Source organism: Pholcus phalangioides, unplaced genomic scaffold (assembly GCF_987345545.1).
Source record: "Pholcus phalangioides strain wild (caught in Gottingen) unplaced genomic scaffold, Ppha-v1.0 ptg000015l_1, whole genome shotgun sequence".
Taxonomy (NCBI): Eukaryota; Metazoa; Arthropoda; class Arachnida; order Araneae; family Pholcidae; genus Pholcus; species Pholcus phalangioides.
In genome coordinates, this window is record NW_028301608.1 from 112,008,318 (window position 1) to 112,028,819 (window position 20,502).

The window sequence follows — 20,502 nt, forward strand, 5'->3', positions numbered from 1 at the left end:
AACAGACGAATGAAAAATATCCAGATGTCGACGAAGCTTTTTGTAAAATTCGGAAAATCTGTTTACGGCACAGCAATTACCAATATTAGTATTGAATGATTTCACGGTAAATAAGCAATTAGATCTTATATTGTGGTACTTGATATTGAAACAGATTTCGTTAAGAATGGGTATGCAATCAATTTGGTTAGTCAACAGTTTCTTGAAGAAAATAACGAGCAAGTAATCTCTGCGTTTTTGTAAACTAATAACATTGAAACTGTTTCGTAGATAAGTGGCAGATAGAATATTGTTATAAGGACCATGTCTTTTGAAATACCTTAGAAAGTTTTTTTGAATAATTTCAAGACTCATAATATGGCAAGCGTGAAATGGGTTCCAGATAATTCAAGCATATTCCAGTTTAGATCTTACAAGCGTATTAAAAAGAGATACTAAAGTATTATTATCGTTGAAGTCTCTCGACATTCTTTTTTAAGCAAGCCAAGTTTTTTATATGACACAGAACAAAGATTTCCAATGTGATCAGTAAGGTTAAAATAGGTACTATAAATAACTCCTAAATCAGTCGCAGAGGTTCTTCTGAGTAATTTACTATTATTAATGCTATACGTAAAAAAGATTGGATTCTTTTTGTGAGTGAATGGAAGATCAAAACATTTATCAATATTCAGAATAAGTCTATTAAGTAATATCTGTTTCCTTGGTATCTTGGGTTGGGGGAGAAAGCCGTCTATCTCTCAACTGCTCAATTTTTTTAAAAAAGGCAGTTCTTCAGACAGGAGTCGCGGTGTTTCTGGTTGCTACTCGTCTGCGAAGTGCTGGCACAGAATCACCCTGCTTATTCGCCAAAATCATCGTTTTTTCCGGATGTTACCGGTTCAAGATGACCAGCATTTTTCGAGTGCGTCCCACGTCTTTAACCATCTGCTTATATCCCTTCGTTAAGACAGATCGGTGGGCCATGTTCTATTTTTAGGACAGGGACAGGAAGGTTCAAGATGACCTCCATAGCATAAGAGGACACTCACGTAAACCAGCTTGGCAAGAAAAGCTTAAAAAATCGCCAAGTGGTGAACTGCTTTTTGGTAAAATTGAGCCTTTCTTTGCTGTTTCTAAAAATCGGCCTCTCTCTGTCGGCTGTACAGCAGACACATACATTGCATATGTCCACCTTGCTACCGAAAGAAGGTTAAGCACAAAATAAAAAATGTATTTGAGAATTTATGCTTTAATGGCATGACATATCGAGAAAACATCGTCGTCTTGATGTTTTTCTGAAATATTCGACGATTATATCATTAATTTTAAGGTAAGTAACTTTTTCGTGAAGTGGGCATTTTATTAAACAATCGTAACTTTGATGTTTTCTTCTTTTTCTTTCGATGTTATTTTAATGAAGGATGAACTGAAGCCTTATGACGTGAAAGATGATAAAACGGTTTCAAAAGTTGTTCGAATCATCTTTAGAAAAGTAAGTGTCCACTTCTCTTCAGAGTAGATGTTTCATAAATTATCTATAAACCCAAATTTTCAGAAATATATATTCAATCATATAAACTTATGTATCGAGTGAAGTAATTCGAATAAAGTAACTGTTTGAAAAAAATTTAAAAAAAATTGCTTGAGATATCTTTTCTTTGAGAAATATTTCGCACAAAAATCTGACTGCTAATGATGCAATATATTATTTATGCAATTAATATCTCTGTTTTTCAAAGGTTAAAAAATCATCAGACGGAAAGAAATTGGTCGATGACAAAGGTAATGTCGTCAAAGATGAGGTGAAGAACATTGTCAAGGATGTTACAAAAGAAATTGAGAGAATCGTAAGTATCTCAATATTCTCAATGCGACACAAAGAATAGCTTTTCATATTATTTGAATAATTTTATAACTTCATTTCTCGCAAAGAAATTTCTTTTTCGTATATTTCTCAGTTATATTTTATTCTTAAAATTTAATCAATTTCCCATGATATACTCATTACTGCATTTGAACTTTCCACCATTTTTTTTGCTAATATAAACTTTTGGTTTCCTTTCTTTTGTAGGTAAAAGTAAGTAGTTACAAAGCGTAAACACATCCTCACAATAATATTTCAATGAAAAAACTGTATTATGATTGTAATAAGAAAAAAAAAGTAGCAGCAATTGAAAATTATTGTTGTATATTACCAATGTTATGAAGTTGATCGAGCACAGTTCACACAATATCTGTTGGGATAAAATACAGTAAAAAAAGAACAGATAACATGATAATTAGCAGCCAATTCTGATTATTATTTTTTCTTTCAAAATAACAGTACATTATGAGTTTTATATCATTTCCATGACACATATGATTTTCTTTATTATTAATAGGAAGTTATAAAGAAATTGGACATTGACGGCGATGGTGAAATCGTGAAAGCAATCGTTAAATTTGTGAGTATTCGTACAAATTTGCCCGATATTGAACACTTAGGAGGAATAAATCAATATGTTTATGTGTGATCGATTTATAAAATTGACGCTATATGATCAATGCATTTATAGAATGCATGTTAATTTTTTTTATTTATATATTATCGTTTTTGAAACGGTTGATATTATCAATTTCCATTCCACAATGTCGGTAGTGATTAAACAAGCAAAAGAGAACGCCAAACATAAATGACTGAATATTTAACAAAGTTTTTGCATTATCTTTACAGATACTCGTAAGTAGAAAAAATTCCGGTGTTATCTTGTGTAAAATATACATATACATTATATACAGTGTCTAATTTTTGCGAAAGTATTGTTACGAAGTATATGCAAATAGTTCAAACAGTCAACGACGATGTTGGTTGCTCCATTTTTTGCTCGAAAGAATGTAAATAGCCTTTATTCTATGTAAAACGTATAATTAGGTCCAGAATAAGTATTTTTTTCCTGTAAATTGCACTAAGTTGGCGATGAACTTGGCGAGTTTAGCAAAAAAACAGCGATGTTTCAATGGCATCATGTCGCAAGAAGAGGGTTGTTGATGATATGGGATACCAGTGAATAATTCCAGTTTTCGATATTCGTCTTGATTTCTCCTCTCCCCCATATAAGAAGAGGCCTTCACTAAAGAAAAATATTCACTTGAGATATTCGAATTCGAAAAACGGACAAACTTTGGGGAAAAAAACAGCGCTAAATTCGGTTAAAACGGTTTTTCCGCATTTAGAGCTGTTTTCCCCAACTTTCCTCTGTTGTTCGAATTTATATATCAACAAATATTGCGACGTGGAATGTTTTCTGTTGGCATCAGGACAAACAGAGCAACAACTTTCTAATTGGGTTTTGGGGCACACGGGAACTGTATTAAAAGTTAATAAGTTATTTTTATTGTGTAATAACTATACAACCCCTTGAAACATGAATAACATATCCAAGTACTACACGTTGTTATGAAACTTTTTATAATTGGAAGTATACCTCTAGGATCAACGGTTCACCAGTAAAATTCCATACTCCCTGTTTGCTATGCACCGTCTATGAATATTTTTGAAATCTGTCAAAGTAGTGAATCCTTGGCACCAAACAGAAATTACTCTTTCCTCTAACCATCAATTGGGTGACTCCAGATTTGTCTTGTGACGCATCGCACTAGTTGAAAGAACTATTAAAGTGAGTTAGAATGATATAAATGAGCTCACCTCGTCAGAAAGGGTGTTAACGTAGCTTCAACCGCCAAAGTTGGTTGCAAGTACATTTAGCGTCCCATTAAATAATAGTTGAATACAACCCCCGCTCTCACTGATCAGAACTTATCCTAAATATCACGGAAACTTAATATATAAAATGTTTAATATAATGCTTCAGAAAACGCATATATTTAATATTTTGCTGGTAAAATAGAGTCTATCTTACAAAGGAACTCTTACTTTTCATTTTTCTTAGGTTGTCAAAAGGTCGATTGAAATAATCGATGATGATGGAAAAGTCGCTTATGCAGTGATATCTTCCGCCGTCAAAGAATTTATCGATGAAATCAAAGATAATGTAAGTGTCACAAATGCATATCAATTGCAAGTATAAATATAGCTTAGATGCAGCTTCACTCGACTATAATATCATCTGTGTGTGCGTAAAATATATATTTTATGTGATACATAGTTTGTGTTGCATGTACTACTTGGTGATATCTGTGCAATTTTGTGTACGAGCGTGCATATATTGGAATCAATATCTATGACGTGAATACAGAACTTTTTTACGACTACGCAGTTATTTTTTTGTTGAAACGTAAAAAAAAATTGAATTTAAGTTAAATACTTTCCATCATATTTAAAAGTAATGTCCAAAAGCGGTTAAATGCAATTCCTAAATTAAGCGAGAAAGCCCTACGTATTTCTTCTGACTTATAATGTAAAGTATAGAGACGAAGCTTATTGGAATCACGGATGATGTTATTATTCGAGCATTTTTATCACTCTAGCAAAGTAAGGAATGGACCTTAATCATAACATAAAAAAAAATACTTTATTTATCAGGATGGTTAATGCTATCAATTTTTTTCGTCTGCAGCAGGTATTGCACTATAGTAGTTACAAAAGTTATTTCATAAAATTTGAGAAATGGCAGCCAATAAGCTTATCGATCGTATTTACTCGAATGTAAATAGATAAGCCTATTGGTTGAATTTTGCAAGTTTCATAAAAGAACGTTTGTAAAATTTTCAGTTTAATACCGACCTAAAGTTTTTTCTCTTTTTTTTTTGGCCTATCTTGAGAGGCTAAGGTTGAATAAGGCTCAAAAATTTCCCCTTTAAGTTACCGTTATCAATCTGCAAGACTATGTGGCGTATCAGAAGGCTCCCCTAATTGAGAAAATTTCCGTACTCAGTTCACATTGTCTTAATCGGACTGTAATAGCAGCTATGATAAATGTAAGTGTAGTTCTTCTTTTGCAATTTCTTTCCTATAGTGAAGGTATATGTGAGGTAAAAAAGCCCCTTTGTACAGTTGATGGTCAGTTACTTTCAACTGACTACATTCACTGTTCCTTCGCCGGAAGACTTCCTCAAGGGATCCGGTAATAAAATCCTTCAATGCATTTTCTGAAGATTTGTGTTTTCCGTTTGCTTTTTGACTTCACGAAAAACTTCATAGTTCGAACATTTTTCAAAATACCTCTGTGAAACTTCCCCACTGTATTTTAGACAGTTCTTGCTTTGTAATGAACTAAAAACTAAGTAATACGTTTGAAATTTTTATATTTACATATTTTGAATTGAGAATATCAAGAATTTTTAACGAAAAATGCGTGTTTCTTTCGCGTAAACAATCGTATCTGATAAAGTTTCCACAGAATTTTTCTAAAACTGCACGGATTGCACAGAAAACTTTTAGGGCAATAATATGTGAAGAGCATGTTGATACAAGGATTAGTTTCAAGTGCGCAATGTCTAGTTCAGTACTAAAATATTCAAATTTTATATATATAAAATTGGCAATAAAATTGTTTCTGCCAAAATATTCATGAAATAACACTTATTTTGTAATTTTATACCATATCCAAACTGAAACCACATTCGTTTTATCCTAAGAACAAAGAAATGAACGATTTTTTATTTTGAAATTTGTTACGATGAGAAAAAAAATGGAGTTGTCCCTCCCACTGTCATGCGTTTCGTGCAACCAAACGGGACATATGGTCATCGTATTCACAACTGGTGTTTTTTTTTTTTTCATAAATAGTTAATAATCGGTAATGTTTATCAGGAATCCCTAGTCCCAATGTGATGACGTTAAGTGGCATGCACTGTATATAGTTTATGACGTACAATTCGTTTTATATTTTTGATATATATTCAAAATCATCCCAGTATAAAAAAATCAAAAAATATTTTGCTTCTGCTGCAGGTGAGAGTGAGTATTTATATCATACTTGTTTTGATTTTTGGATTCTATTAATCTATTTCAAGATGTGCATAAATTGAACAAACCACACTACGAATCGATGCAGATTTATTGATAATAATTAGGAAGTTTAACTTATCAATTGATTATAAAACTTAATACAGTTAAAAATGGGAAAAAGGCAAGAAATCAATTTCCACAAATATCGACAATATTTTACGTGATAATAAAATATCAAATATAGTCAAACATCTCTATCTCGGAATTGACGGAGCGCAAGTATGAATTGAACACACTGTAAGACCAGACGTGATCCAGGCTCTGTCGCAAGAGCGATGGATGGAATCCTTTTACCCCGAGGGATTGGACAACGTTGGAGAGAATATTGAACACACTGTCTATTTTTACAAAATCCAGAAAATGAAATTCCTATCTTCAAGTGTTTTTAGTAATGCCCCAATGTTTTGAAATTTCATCTGCAACATTGTTAAGAGAATCGTTGAAATTCGAGTGAACCACCAGATCTGTCCGTCAATACTGAGATGATTGGTTCCAAACCCACAGCTTTCTTGGAGCAATTTTGAATTGTCTGTTTGCTTACTTTTTTGCCATGCTGAACAAGTTATCCACATGGCTTCCAACTCCCACCCACCGTCAATCATAGTGGCCGCCTATGAGTGACAAAATCCATCAACACAATGGGATACGAATAATCCTTTCTTATCAATTTCTCCTACCCCCGGAAAAAAGCCAGATTTACGCGAAAGAAGAGGAATATTTCCGTGTTTTCTTTTTACTATCATTAGGCTTGGCCTTCAAGATAGAGTTTTTTCGAAAATTATTTCGAAAGAGAGGGAGGGATTTTTTTTCATTTGTCAAGAATTGACTGTATTTGTTTGAATTACCTTATTTTAACGTATATAAAAGGAACCCTCCGTGGTTTTTTTGAACTGAAAAGTTGAAAAGATGTATCTATTTTTCTATACATTTGTAAGAAACTCCCCTCCTAGTTTTGGGACCAAATTTTTGCCGAAAGGGTTTCCTTTGTATACGTTGAAACACGGTAGTTATTCATCGAATTATTCAAATTTCTTGGAGTAAAATAAATGAGTAAAAAAAAACTAATCATAAAAATGTACCGTTGCCAAATATTTTGTTTTTGAAACGAAAATTAACGTAAAAACCACAAGCTTGTGTTCCTAAGAACATAAGCATCACTGGGGATGGTAATAAATAAGGTATTAAGATCGATCAGTAATGTTATTTTATTCCTTTCTTTTTTGTCAAGGATGACTTGAAATCTCGCAAAATAACTGATATTCCTGACAAAGCTCTTCGCAAATTCGTTCGCGTTCTCTTGAGAAAAGTAAGTATCACTGTCATTGCAGTTACATTGTTATTTCTTTTTTAGAAAGTCTGAATGTTATTATAGGAATATGAATGGATATCGATGTATGATGGTAAATAATAATAGATGGTAATATAACAGAGAGTTATTTTTATAACATCAATAAACTCTTCTGATATGCGTATTCCGATTTTAAATATTGAATATTTAACACAAAACATCTGATAATGAGTCAATAAAACTGGACCAAATGAATGAACGTCAGGACTCGGACGCCGGACTTATCCCGCTGCCGAGATCTCTTCCAGCCTAGATTCGGAACAAGCATAGTTAGGAAAGCAAAGTTTTTCGGGGCAAAGTTCGGAACACTTTATTGGACTTACTGTATAACTGGGCTGGGTGGTTCAGAAGTCTAGACCTATTCTGACAAAGTTATTAAAGATAGAGACAAACGGCTAAAAGCATTTCAAACAACAGGTTTCAAGGTTCTTTTTTGCATTTTATTTCCATTCTTTGCAGCATCCATGTTGTGAATAACATATCAAGAAGTGTCCTACATGTTTGACGTCCTCCGCGTCACTAAAGGTATGATCGTAGAAATTTTGCTGCAAGCAAAAAAGCTGAGAAAGAGCTCTTTAAAATGCATTTATAGTTGCTTGTCTCTATTTTCAACAGTTTTTTTTTTTTTTTTACATTTTTCAAAACGGGTTTAAATTCCTGGAACACTGTATTACGGCAGACGTTTTTTAACCTCTTAGTGAACACGACTCGATTCAACATATCAGCGGTTCTCCATTGGTGCTCCGTGTGAACTTTTCAGGGGTGCCGTGGCCGTTCGGGGAAATTAAAATAAATCATTAAATTTGATAACTAAATATAAAGAAAAGAAGCCCAAAGGGCCCTCCCCCATAGAAACTATGTACTAAAAAGGGCTCCGCGAGTCAAGAAAGGTTAAGAACAGCTGCTATATGTAATTTCAGTTAATTCCCTTTCCTTTTTCAATGGTAATGCCACACTTAATCCGGGCACTACCAATAGATAGAGAATCGCTGTTTTTGAAGCTTTTTTTAGAACATTCGTATAGAAATGATTTCATTTTTATCACATTTATAGCACACGAGTTCCTTAATTGTATTTGCAGCATTATTACATCAAAGATATAGTTCAAATATTAATCAAAAAATTGGTTTTTGTAATAATTTTTTAGATAGTGGTAAGTATCTGGTATTTTTTATATCCAATGTTCAGACTTTTTACTGAAATCACTCAATTAATTAGAACGTTTAGAATGTTTCTCCTATAAGCGACTCACGATATAGATATACAATAAGAGACGAATTTTCTTTATGTATCAAACTTTCCGCATTTTTGATAAAGTATGTGGAATTTTGATTCAAATGAAAGAGCTGTTTCATTCAGTTAAAACCCATTCAAAACGAATTTTTAGAGGAATCGGACATTTGATTGTATCCGATCGAAGTAAAGCCCACACCCCCTTATGGCGGAAAATACCTCTTTCTTACAAACCGCATTCAAATAAACCAACTTTTTCTATTCTTATGAAACTTGAAACGGTTTCCTCTCGAATTTAAATGGGACACCATGCAAACATTTAATCAAACACAATATTGTTTATTACTAAGTTTAAAAAATAATTGTGTAAAATTTTTATTTTATTTTTCATTGAATGTGCTCTTGAAATTAATCCAGGGTGATTATACCCATGTTGCACCAGGCATTTCTAAACGATAGTAGAAAGGAATTGGTGTCCGTGCACCAATATTTCGTGCATGGACGAAATTATGTGAAATATTTCACATAATGAAATGTGAAACGGGTTCGTTTGGAAGAGAAAATTTGAAAATTATTTTCCGTATTGTTTTCCGTAGACCTTAATGAAGGAGACTTCCGAGTCATTGGTGAATGAAGTTGAAGGTGGCATCAATTCGAAATTGACAAAAGACGCTACGAATAGCATCGTTGATGAAATGAAAAAAACCGTAAGTAACGGAAATTGATATCTTTTCTGTTTTTTATGCTAAATCCGACGCTCGTTAGAACGAGCCCTTGCTTTTCGCAGAAAGCGGACTGACTTTACTGAACACAAACTCCGGTCATATATCGCCATATAGCAATTTCCAACCAGTGGATTTGGGTAGGAAATGAACGAACTATCTATTGGCGGTCGTCCCAGGCTCAGTAGGTAAAGAACTTATTTCTAATGTTCTTTGCCGGGATCCGAACCCGGGGACTTTGACGTTAATCTTCATAATGAAAGACGAGCATCTTACCACTGCGCAGCTCGGGTACAGGTAACGGACTAGTCGTTGTGTCGAAAGTTTAGAAAGAAATCGTAAAACAGCTTTTTGACAAAACGTCAAATTCAGACAGAAAAAAATGCTAAATTGTTCATTTTTTTTTTGTCACACATGCTCAATCCATGACCCGCGGGTAAAATGTGGTCCTCGGTGTCAAGTAATATGAACGGGGACCACAACATTAATTTTTAAAACTAAATTGAGTGGCACATTTCGAGATCACTTAAGGGATCCTCGGCAATTTTCCAAATCACTTGATGAATTCACGACATATTTATAGATTTCCCAAGCGGCTCGCGGTGCAGTTCCACATCACTTAAGTGGCCCGCCACATATTTAAAGATCACTTGAGTGACCCGCGACACAGTTTCAGGAAATAAACGATCCGTGGTGCAGTTCCACATCGCTCAAGTTATGCTCAGCACAGTTCCAGTGAACTCAAAGGGCTCACCGCACATTTTCACTTGAATTGAGTGGCCCGTGGAACGTTTCCAGAGCACTAAAGAGGTCCGCGACAGATTTACAGATTATTTAACCCTTTAGCCGCAGACAACGCGAATATCGCGTTTCACGTATTTTATAAAATCATTCAGGTCACGCTGTTATCGCGTTCCATATACAGTCAAACCTCGTTAATGCGTCACACGGTTATACGTCACTCCGCTTACCAGATCACTTTTTTAGGACGCCCCTATTTTTCTCAGGCAGGAAATGGCACAGCTATGGCTTACTCCGTTTAATGAGTCACTCCGCATATCAAGTCATATTTTTGCTCTCCCAAGAGTGACTCATTAACGAAGTTTGACTGTACATAGCAGGTAAAAATATATACCCCACACAATTACGTACATAAAATATCAAAAACTGTCAGCAGCATGGAGAGTTAAGTGGGCCGCGAGAGTATAACGAGCGTCAACTGTTTAGACACCAAAACAGATCAATGAATAGATGACCAGCCATTATTTTTGACAATGTGGTGACATTTGATACGTTGAATGTGTTGTGTATACCCCAGTTTAACAATTTTCTTCCATTCTTTTTCTTCTCAGGTGAAAGTAAGTGGTAATAATTCAATAATTTACGATGCAGGATGTCGATGTGGCATTAACTGATGCTTTTACTCACGTCACTCTTTCTGCCTACAACATTCACCGGAAATGTTTTGTTTCGCATTCCGTCGTTATTGATTTATGTGTTCAACAATAACAGGGGTGGTCAACTTCTTTCTGTTCGCGGGCCAACATAATGTTCAGCTATAGCGTCGCGGGCAGCATCAGTGGTGCAACTTCGGTGTATAAGCCGTTCCATTATTAAAATAATTAGTTAGTTATTAAATTAATTTCGTCGCTAGAAATAAGTTTGTAAGCAGTTTGTTAATCAAGAAATCTGCTGTTGGAACTCCCCGATAGTTCAAATAATGATCATAAGTTTAATTTCTTCTCTGTATTTTTACCTTGTCGCGGGCCGCACAAAATCACTTTACGGGCCAGCTGTTGGGCAATCCCTGAACTGTAACTGCATTTTTTTGTCTCTTAATTCGGTTTCTCTAATAATATATCGATCGTATCTTCAAGGAAACACTCTCAAATGAAAACATGGACGATGGAGACGACAACATTCGAATTATCATCAAATACGTAAGTACTGAATACCTTGATATTGGTTTTGTAAATGAAATAAAATTAGTTACATCGAAAAATAAACACTATTATATAGATCTACAATTATTTTCATGTATGGTTTAAATTTTCTGTCATTAATTCCTTGGATTTATTATTATTTTTTCTATAGATAATTGTAAGTATAGAAAATGTTCTTATATGTGTTTTGACAAAAAAAGATAAACAAATAGACATTATACAGGGTGTCCTGTAAGTGCTAGCACGGCTTTTATCTCATCAACCGTCCGTCGTAGAGGTATGGTTTCAATTTTGAAAATCACCCTGTACCAGTTTTGAGAGTGGAAAGTGGTACACGCAGTATGTGACAAAATAATAAACATAAATTTCTATACGGTGCACTCTTGTTCTCTAATTTTTTTCCCAATTAGAATGTTATTGCCCGGTGTCTCCTGGGGCCAACAAAATAAAAATTTTAATTTGTCGAGTGGAATATTGATCGAATTATTGGAATTCAAAAATCGGAGAAAAGTTAGGAAAGGACAGCCTAGGACTATAAAAGGACTACGAGGGAAAGGAGCGTTATCCGTTAGTTTTTGCTAACTCGAATATTTCAGCGATTATTGCACTTAGAAGCATGGATTTTTTTTTGTGGACGTCAGCGATGACAGGGCAAAAACTTTCTAATTAGAAGTTAGAGGACAAGGAGCCTACTTAAAACTTAGGTGTTTCTTGTTATATACTGTATTTTCTGTATCAAACTGGTACAGGGTAGTTTTTGAACATCTTTTGAGCATTGATTTTAAAATTTGAATCGTATCTCTACGACAGACGGTTGTGATGTATGAATGTATGGTTGTGATGTGAAAGCTGTATTTTAGCATTTACAGGACACCTTATATTGAAAGATGTTAGGCTTTTATGGCTTATTTGGTATCGTTGTGAATGAGTGAAAAAATTCAAAAATTCAATGCAAGTTTTCGCCTGGCGCGCAAACCATTTTGAGAAAATTTATACTTAACATTGAGTGATGATAAAACAAGGAAAAAACAATCAATTCTCAGGACACAGTTATGCTATATCGTGAACGCTGTGCATTCGATGCGTCTTAACGTGTTCGTGGGTCTGCAGATAAAAATTTATTTTTTGAGCCTCTATTTGTAAATAGGGTGCCCAGGAAGTCCAAATTCTGCGTTTATCTCATCAACCGTTCGTCGTAGAGATTTGGAAACTTCCGATCCGAAATTTTTCCTGTCTCTCCTAAGCACAACAAAAAAACATCTCATGTTTCAAACTGCAATATTCGACCAGGAATTTGAATTCAATAGCCACAGAAAAGGTGGCAAAGAACGGCATAAACTAAAGGACAAGCTCATCATGCTGTTTTTCCCCCCTTTTTTTTATTTTGGAACTCAAATATCTCGGAGAATGTTATAGTTGTTAATAACATGTGGTTTTTATTAGCTCAGAAGAGACGGTAAGAACTTTCTTACTGGAAGTTATAGAACGAAGGGGGTGTCTAAAAATTTAGGGTTTTTTTTTAATTTTTTGGCACGTATTTCCACTCTCGAGACTAATACAGTGACTTTGAGCACATATTTTGAGCATTTTTTTAATTAGAACTATATCTGTACGGCGAATGGTTGATGAGATAAAATCCGAATCAGGAGGACTTACAGGACTTTCTGTATATTTTCAGCACATTACTATAGAAATTGAGCCGAAAAACACTTTAATGAAAGCAAAAATTTCAAGAATTATGATTAGAAATGATTTCAAGAATTAGTGGAAGAAATTATTTCATAATGGATATAAATTTTTATTTGTGAAAGAAGTATTTCTAGAATCACTGAAAGAAATGATTTTTCGGAATTATATATTGAATGTAATTTCAGAATTGAAAAAAAATATTAATTTTTTTTCAGAATTGGCAAAATATGAATGATTTCAAAAACAATGAAAATACCTATTCAATGAAATAAATACGCTTTACACACTATTGAATTTTTAATTTGAATAACATGATTCATTATTTTATAATGAGTCATGTCATTATTTTGATTATTATAAGGTATATGTATATTCAAACTCAGATATACTGAATTCTTTTTCGCCAATGTACTAATTTGGCGATCATTTTTGCAAAGTGTTACTTTCTAAATTAAAAAAAAACCATATCATAATATTTAAACAAACAAGTTATGCGGTGCATTTTTCAATAAATTTTGCACATAATGATGTATTTTTCAAACCATTTTTCTCTTTTTTTAAATATAAATAGAGGTCCGACGATTTGATGGAGTTATTTGACAACTCAGGGAATCCCGACAAGTCCAAAATATCCAAATTTACTCAAACATTCATTAAGGAAAATCCAGATTCTGTAAGTAGAAATACTTTCTTATAGTTACTTATAACGAAATTTAACTTTTCGATCTTGAATTAAATTTGAATTGTAGAAACTTATTTAATGAGGACGATTGAGGTTACACATTTTACGGTCAGTACAATCGACATCAACATGTTTTTTGTGGTTCCCCACTTCGAGGTGCGAATGCGAACCCATCTCTCCATTAAAAAGTCTTGCTACACAGAGCTTACAGCGGTACAAATATTCAATCAGTACACTTCATTTCTGAAGTGTAGATGACAGCACTGTAAAATCAGATACGCAATACTAATTTTATTTTGTTTATTTTTTAGATACGCACTTAGGTACAGACACTCACATTTCCGGCACGACTTACTAGTTAGTAAGTTTCAAATGGCGATGAACCGGAGTTGTGCTCGGTTTGAAGGAAAGAAAGCTTCTGTACATAACAAATGAATCTTTAAACCTACACTAAAATAATTACAATAATTCGAAAGAAATGAAATGAAAGAAGAATACAAACAGTACCAGGGCAAAGTCTTTGTTCTTTTGAATATACATCATCTATATTCTCAGTGCCAAAGCTCTCGAAATCTTTGCTTGCAACACTATCTGGCCATAAAACAAATTGATGGTTCTGTATGACACTTGCTGCCAAACTTTGTAAATAACTGTGCAATTGTAGGATGATAGAATAATATTTCCGGAAGCTACTGACCGCGTCAGATATTATTACAAAACATCTTTGAAAAGTTCTTTTCTGCAGAGCTTCGTTAAGTTTGGAAAGACCTGCGGATCCTTGAGCTGGATAATAGGAGCCGTATTTGGTGGTGGGAATATTACTCTTATGAAATATGATTTTTCAACCAAATTCTGTAAAGAGAAGAAAATTGAAATCTCAGCTTTCTTATAAATATGCTTCTTCCAAGATTTAGATCGTTTTCCGTGTTCGTAAACTGAGATTAGTTCGCAAGCCGAGTCATTTTTTTTCGTAAACCGAATTATTTGCACCGAGATGTTCGTAAGCCAAGGGACGACTGTACATATCTTTCCTACACGTGGAGAAACATGGTGTATTCACATACGTTTGCCCGGACTTGATCCTGACAGCTAAAATCCCGACGAAATTCTAACAGTCCAAAACCGATTCCGAATCAATTTTACTGTGGAAAGTCAAGATTGGTGTAACTTGACCATATTAATTTATACACCCAAAGGTGTGGATCGCAAAATACAATTATAAATTCCCATCAAAAAAATAATAATATGAGGCTGAGATAATTTTCAAGATATTATAGCATCATTTTTTTTTTTTTTTTTTTGTATTAACAAACTACGGGATTTCGCAAAATAATACAGTGAAATCTTAATATAACGATTCTTTTGGAAATTATAATACGTAACTTGTCCTTTCTTATAAAAATCCCGCATTTTATTTAGCGCCCTACTATCTCGCCAAAAAATTAATGAAGTTAATCTCAATATTGTGCGTCATATTGACTTTTAATAGTTGGTGTTTTGTGGTGTTTGAGATTCTACCTTTTTGACAGCTCCCACATACGCACATATTATGGTCACACGTATAGGACTAACTTTTTTGTTTATTTCACGAAAAACTGTCTAATATTTCATTTTTTTTTGCATGAAAGAGTGAATTTCCATCAAAATTATGATGAGCTTCTTTTTAAATAGGTACAGAGCACTAAAATAACCCAAGGTGGGGGCGGAAGTGGCAGCAGTACTCAATCTGGGTCAGGATCAGGGTCAAGTTCTGGGTCTGGGTCTGGATCGTCAACACACACCACCGTAAGTATTGGTTCGATATCGAAAAAATTAAGAAATTTTGTTTAAAAAAATTTGCCACCAGTTTTTATTATTACTATTATTATTATTATTATTAAATATCAGCTAAAATCACCCTGAAATACTTCATCCAATCGCGGGTTCTCACCATGAAGTATGTTACGTGTTTACGCACTGCAGCTGTATGATCATGTAAGTCACCATGACTTCGCATCCCGTGGGAATGCAATTATTATAATTATTATCAATACATAACTATACTCCTTGACAATTCCTCAAAGAACGCTACGCGGGGCCCAAAATCTCATGTTTGCCGAGGACCGACCTTTTGACGAGCGGTCCTCAAAAAATGATTTCAAATAAGAAGTAAAGGAAACTATTCAACGTGCTACAGAAAAAAGTGGTTCATTAACAAGAAGCAATGGAAAATAAAATGAAAGAAGTTATAAAGTCAATAGATTAAAACTCAAAGTGCATGGATGAATTTTCAAAGCAGGTAGCAAACTTGAACGAAATTGTTCAGCAAATAAGCAAAGAAAATGATCAAGATGGAAAATAGAAATGGCAAATATGAAGTACAATCGAATCCCCTTTTAACGAATACCGTTATAGCGATAATCTCGTTTTAACGAACACTTTCCTAATCCTCTAGATAAGTTTACATGGGAACAATGCAAAACACCAGAATTCCTTTATAACGAAATTTCGTTATAACGAAGTGATTTCTCCGGTCTCTTAGAGTTGGTTATAATGCGATTCGATTGTATCATGTGAATGAATATGAAACCGAAATGGAACAGAAATAATGTTGAGCTAAATGGGATACCAGAAAGCCCAAATACGAACGTACATGAGATTATTTAAGCATTAGAAACACAATTGGAAATACCTGAAGTCCCGGGGTTCATTTATGGGGAAAGGTGAAGTCATAATGAGATTTTAATGATAAGTATATAAGATTCAAACATTTTTTTATAAGCGGTCTATGTGTATATTCGTACACAAGGTCGCGAATTATGAATTGACTTCTTAACAAACATGGTTTCACTTTTATGTTGTGGCAATAGGGGCTCAAGGAATCTCTTTGTTGTATGCCTATATAAAGAACGACCGTCGGATAATATTCTAGAGTTCCGGCTGAATAAGGGTGCTCAATCGATTGGTGTGGACTAGGTTCCCCTTCAGTTAAATTCAATTAATTCCGAAGATTTCCCCATTTCAATGGAGACCTTCGTTGAGCTGGTGGAAATGGAACGTGGATTTCTCTCCAAGAAAGTTTTCTCCCGTTCCACGAAGTCAGATACAAACGTCCTCCGTATTTCAATTGGATTTTAACGGCTTGTCTGTCGACAAGCACCCTAGCCGAGTTGAGACCACAAAGCACTCCGGGGAAGAGCTGATTTTGTGGATCGTCGGGACTCCATAAACAGATAAAAACTGATGCAGTAGAACCTCTCGATAACGGACACCCATTGGACCAAAAACTTTGTTCGCTTAAGGGGAGTGTACGCTAATAGGAGGTACGATTAAGCAGTGGAACTTCGTTTATACGCTTTCCACATTTATTGTGTGAGCCTTTAGCATTATAACCAATGAGCTTATTGGGAACAACTGCTCGAATACTACCAATAACTTTTTGTAGCAATAAGTAGCATGTATATTCCAGGCGTTATTCTTTATCACAGAAAACGTAGGGAGCATGTGAAAGTAATAAAGCTGTTCATTTATTTAATGTAATCAAATTTTTATTATAACGGCAGTATTCGTATTTTTCGGAGATCAGTCAATATATTTTCATTAGCCTCAGGAGAGACAGGACGACATCTTTCTAATAGTATTTTTGAGGACAGGGTGTTCGTATGAAAAGTTAATTTTCTTATTTTAATAACTATACAACACCTTATGACGTATCTGAGGTCTACACTTTATTTCGGTACTTTTTCTAATTGAAAGTAATATCTCTAGGATCAGCGGTTCGCCAGTAAAATGCGGCAAGGGGTATTATGGAATCCCCATGTACATAAAAAATCATGTAAAATTTTGAATGATCTAAATGGTTATCTTATTATCGTAGATAATTATTAAATTTTAAATTTATTTGTGTTGTATCGAAGATGAAAAAGAATCATTGAACATGTTAGCGAAGAATAATTATGTTAACCATTTCGCTATTCGTTTCTTCATTTTTTTCTAATAGACCCATAGGACAGTGACGACCGGAACGGGTGGTAAAAGAACGTATACTACTCACACCACCTACAGGATAACCCGATCCAAGAAACCAAAGAAAGGATTCGAAGTAAGTATTCGCTTTCTGTGGGCTAATACATTGGCTGATTATTGACACCAATGACATTTAATGCAACCGATCGGTGACTATGCGACTGTTACTCCTGGCATGGACACTGTCCTTAGGTTCCTATTCATGGCAGTTAGGCTACGGCGTCATAATGTGCCATCTGAAATAATGCACATTGAAAACACATTTAGGTGGAAATATGCTTTTGTTCAAACTTAATTGGCACCAGCTCGTTCTGCGCACAGCTGATGTTTTTTTAATCAAATGGGTTGTCCAGGAAATGCATTTGCCTATTCAGAGTGATGGTGTAATTTGCGCACTATGCACGGTTTCAGCTGTTTTGTAGGTAATTTTCACCAAATATAAGCTTTAAACTACCCGTACTTCACGCAGTGGTCACATGCGTTGGATTCAAGTACACGATCTAGACCTGCAATTGATTACAGAAATGAATGATCTATTAAATGTTTTCGAATTAGTTTTTAATAGATATTCAGTTATTGAATAGCTCATCCGTCCGACACTTTTTGTTTAAGCTTGGGCCACACTCGTGTCCAACCTGGCCCAATACCTTTCAAAGTTGGTCATGGGTGAGTGGTATGGCCACTCCACCATTGGCAATGATCGTCAAATGTCTGAAGCCGGATGGTATTGGAAGACAGGTCGAAGAGAACAACCAGAACCTTCCATCTTCTAATCCAATTCATTAGGTGCCGCCTTCCTTCCCGATCTTCCAATCCATCTAGTCGCACATTAGTCGACGAACGCCAACATTCACAACCGCGTTGGCGAATTAGTATCCTTGATGAGAGCGTGTTCTGGAAGCAAATATTCGCCAAGAAATGTTCGGTCAGGCTGCGCCAGTGTATAGCCAGCCTACGCAGCAGGTACTTCGTTGCTGCGAGAGAGGCATACATTGGAAGAAAATATTTGCGAATGACTATTGGGCCAGGCTGGACACGAGTGCTGCCCTAGGTTTAGGCATAATGGAAGACATCTAAATGACGAGCTGTAAACATTCTTCTTGTCGTAAAATTTTATTAACGACAACTACATTACTCATATAGAAACGTCCTCTCCACTTGTCAATACAAGATTCATCGAAAGACTGGTTATTTGTGGAGATGAAGATTACAAGGAAGAAAATTCATCTATATATATACGCTCCAAGATTGAAATATTCCATCTGCTTCCATAGCTTAGATGGTAGAGCACTCGTCCGGCAAGCGAGAGACCGGGGTTCGAGTCCCCGGGAAGGGGGGGAATTTTCTTCCTTGTAATCTTCATCTCCACAAATAACCAGTCTTTCGATGAATCTTGTAATTACATTACTGACTGTACATTTTTGAAAGTTATATCCCTACACGTGTTCATCGACTCAAGATTTACACCTACTGGTATCTGATCCTAATGTCCTGTAACTACAGTACATTAATAGCGAAAATTACAAATATTCACTCAAATACACCCTAATTTACAAATGCAAGTAACAGGCAAAATGACCAACGAGGTGAACAAATTTCTACTTTTGTTTTTACAAAAGTCAATTTCACTCATTTTATGACAAGTTTTTCATACCTGGTGATATCGAGTAGAGTCTAGGTGATATCGAGTAATATCTAGGTGATCATCTAGGTGATATCCTAGTCCTGGTAATATCGAGGGGGGAAACTATCTGTCCCTACCTGTTTTGCCATGAATTCGACGGCTTGATTGATTATTTAACTGCCAAGACGCACGAATCTTCATAAAGGAGCCTGACAAGAGGCCCGATACGAATATTATTTTTATTTTTTTTACATTACGTATACATTTACTATAGAGGGGCCTGGGGATCAAGACCTCATTCAAACAGAAAATGACACAAAATGAAAAAAAAAATTGTACATTAAAATTATGGGAAATCGAAGGCTTGTGAAAATTATAGGAAACTGTCCGTAAATTCTGAATTTCATAGTTATTTTTCGATTTTAACGGGCTAAAGTGTTCTTTTTTTTTTCCAAATACTATAATTTCTCTATTGATTACAGGAGGAATCTGACCTTTCTGACGTGATGGAAAAACACAAGGTTTCACAGAAAAATATCGACGAAATTAAGGACATAGTGAGTATATATATACTTTGTCTTTATGTCATTGAGAAAAACACTAAGAACAACAGTAGCAGAACCTCGTTATACGGACTAATACGGACTGAAGTTTGTCTGTTATAATGTTATAATGAAAGGCTGGTAATATTTAGAGGGGGTGTAGTGTTACAGGGTGTACATCAATGAAAGTATAGTAGTTAGCTGTACTTTCATTGATGTAACCCTGTACAGCTGTAAAAAGTTTTTATTACGTATGAAATAAAAAACAGCCTTCAATATAGGTTGAATTGAAAAAGACGTGTACGTATGCACTGTATTAATCTTAATTTTTCAAGCTGGCGAGCGGTATGAGTCATGCAGTGAATCCATATTTACGCAAAACAGAACAAAGATTGATGTTTAATCGCTTGCTTGGGAATGGTTTTTAAACGAGTTAATATATTTTTTTCAATACTTTTTCCCATTCTTATACAAACAAACACAAAGGCCACAACTAGTAAAATGCCCAACGAGGTGGCTTTCAAAAGATGCCCATAAAAATATTATGGTTTTCGCATCGTGCGTATCATTCTAAGTACGGATAGATTCTCTGTTTACTTCAATATGCTTATCGCACGTGCCAATTGTGTTAGAATTCACGACGTCCGGAGGTAAGATATTCCGTTCATTGGCAACCCTATTAGAGAAAAACTCCCTGCGGCACCAAAACCTGGGATGGTCCCTTACTAAACGATACCGGTATCCCTTATGTCGAAGAAGTTGATTGACGGCGTATTAATAAT

General features: G+C 34.9%; 1 protein-coding gene and 1 long non-coding RNA gene across 2 annotated transcripts in view; both read left to right on the forward strand.

The window, feature by feature from the left end:
* The first annotated feature begins 1,338 nt into the window (after positions 1-1,338).
* On the forward strand, positions 1,339-1,833 carry LOC149077607 (uncharacterized). The gene is made up of 2 exons (XR_016194179.1): positions 1,339-1,474; positions 1,722-1,833. It is a non-coding gene; the product is annotated as an uncharacterized LOC149077607 (long non-coding RNA).
* An 11,588-nt stretch (positions 1,834-13,421) lies between these two features.
* The window catches only part of LOC149077608 (uncharacterized), a 165,409-nt gene continuing 158,328 nt past the window's right edge, over positions 13,422-20,502 (forward strand). The window contains exons 1-4 of the mRNA XM_089242381.1: positions 13,422-13,540; positions 15,221-15,334; positions 17,529-17,630; positions 19,661-19,733. Of these exons, the coding sequence (XP_089098507.1) occupies positions 13,454-13,540; positions 15,221-15,334; positions 17,529-17,630; positions 19,661-19,733 (376 nt within the window). The 5' untranslated portion in view covers positions 13,422-13,453. The remainder of the gene's footprint in view (positions 13,541-15,220; positions 15,335-17,528; positions 17,631-19,660; positions 19,734-20,502) is intronic.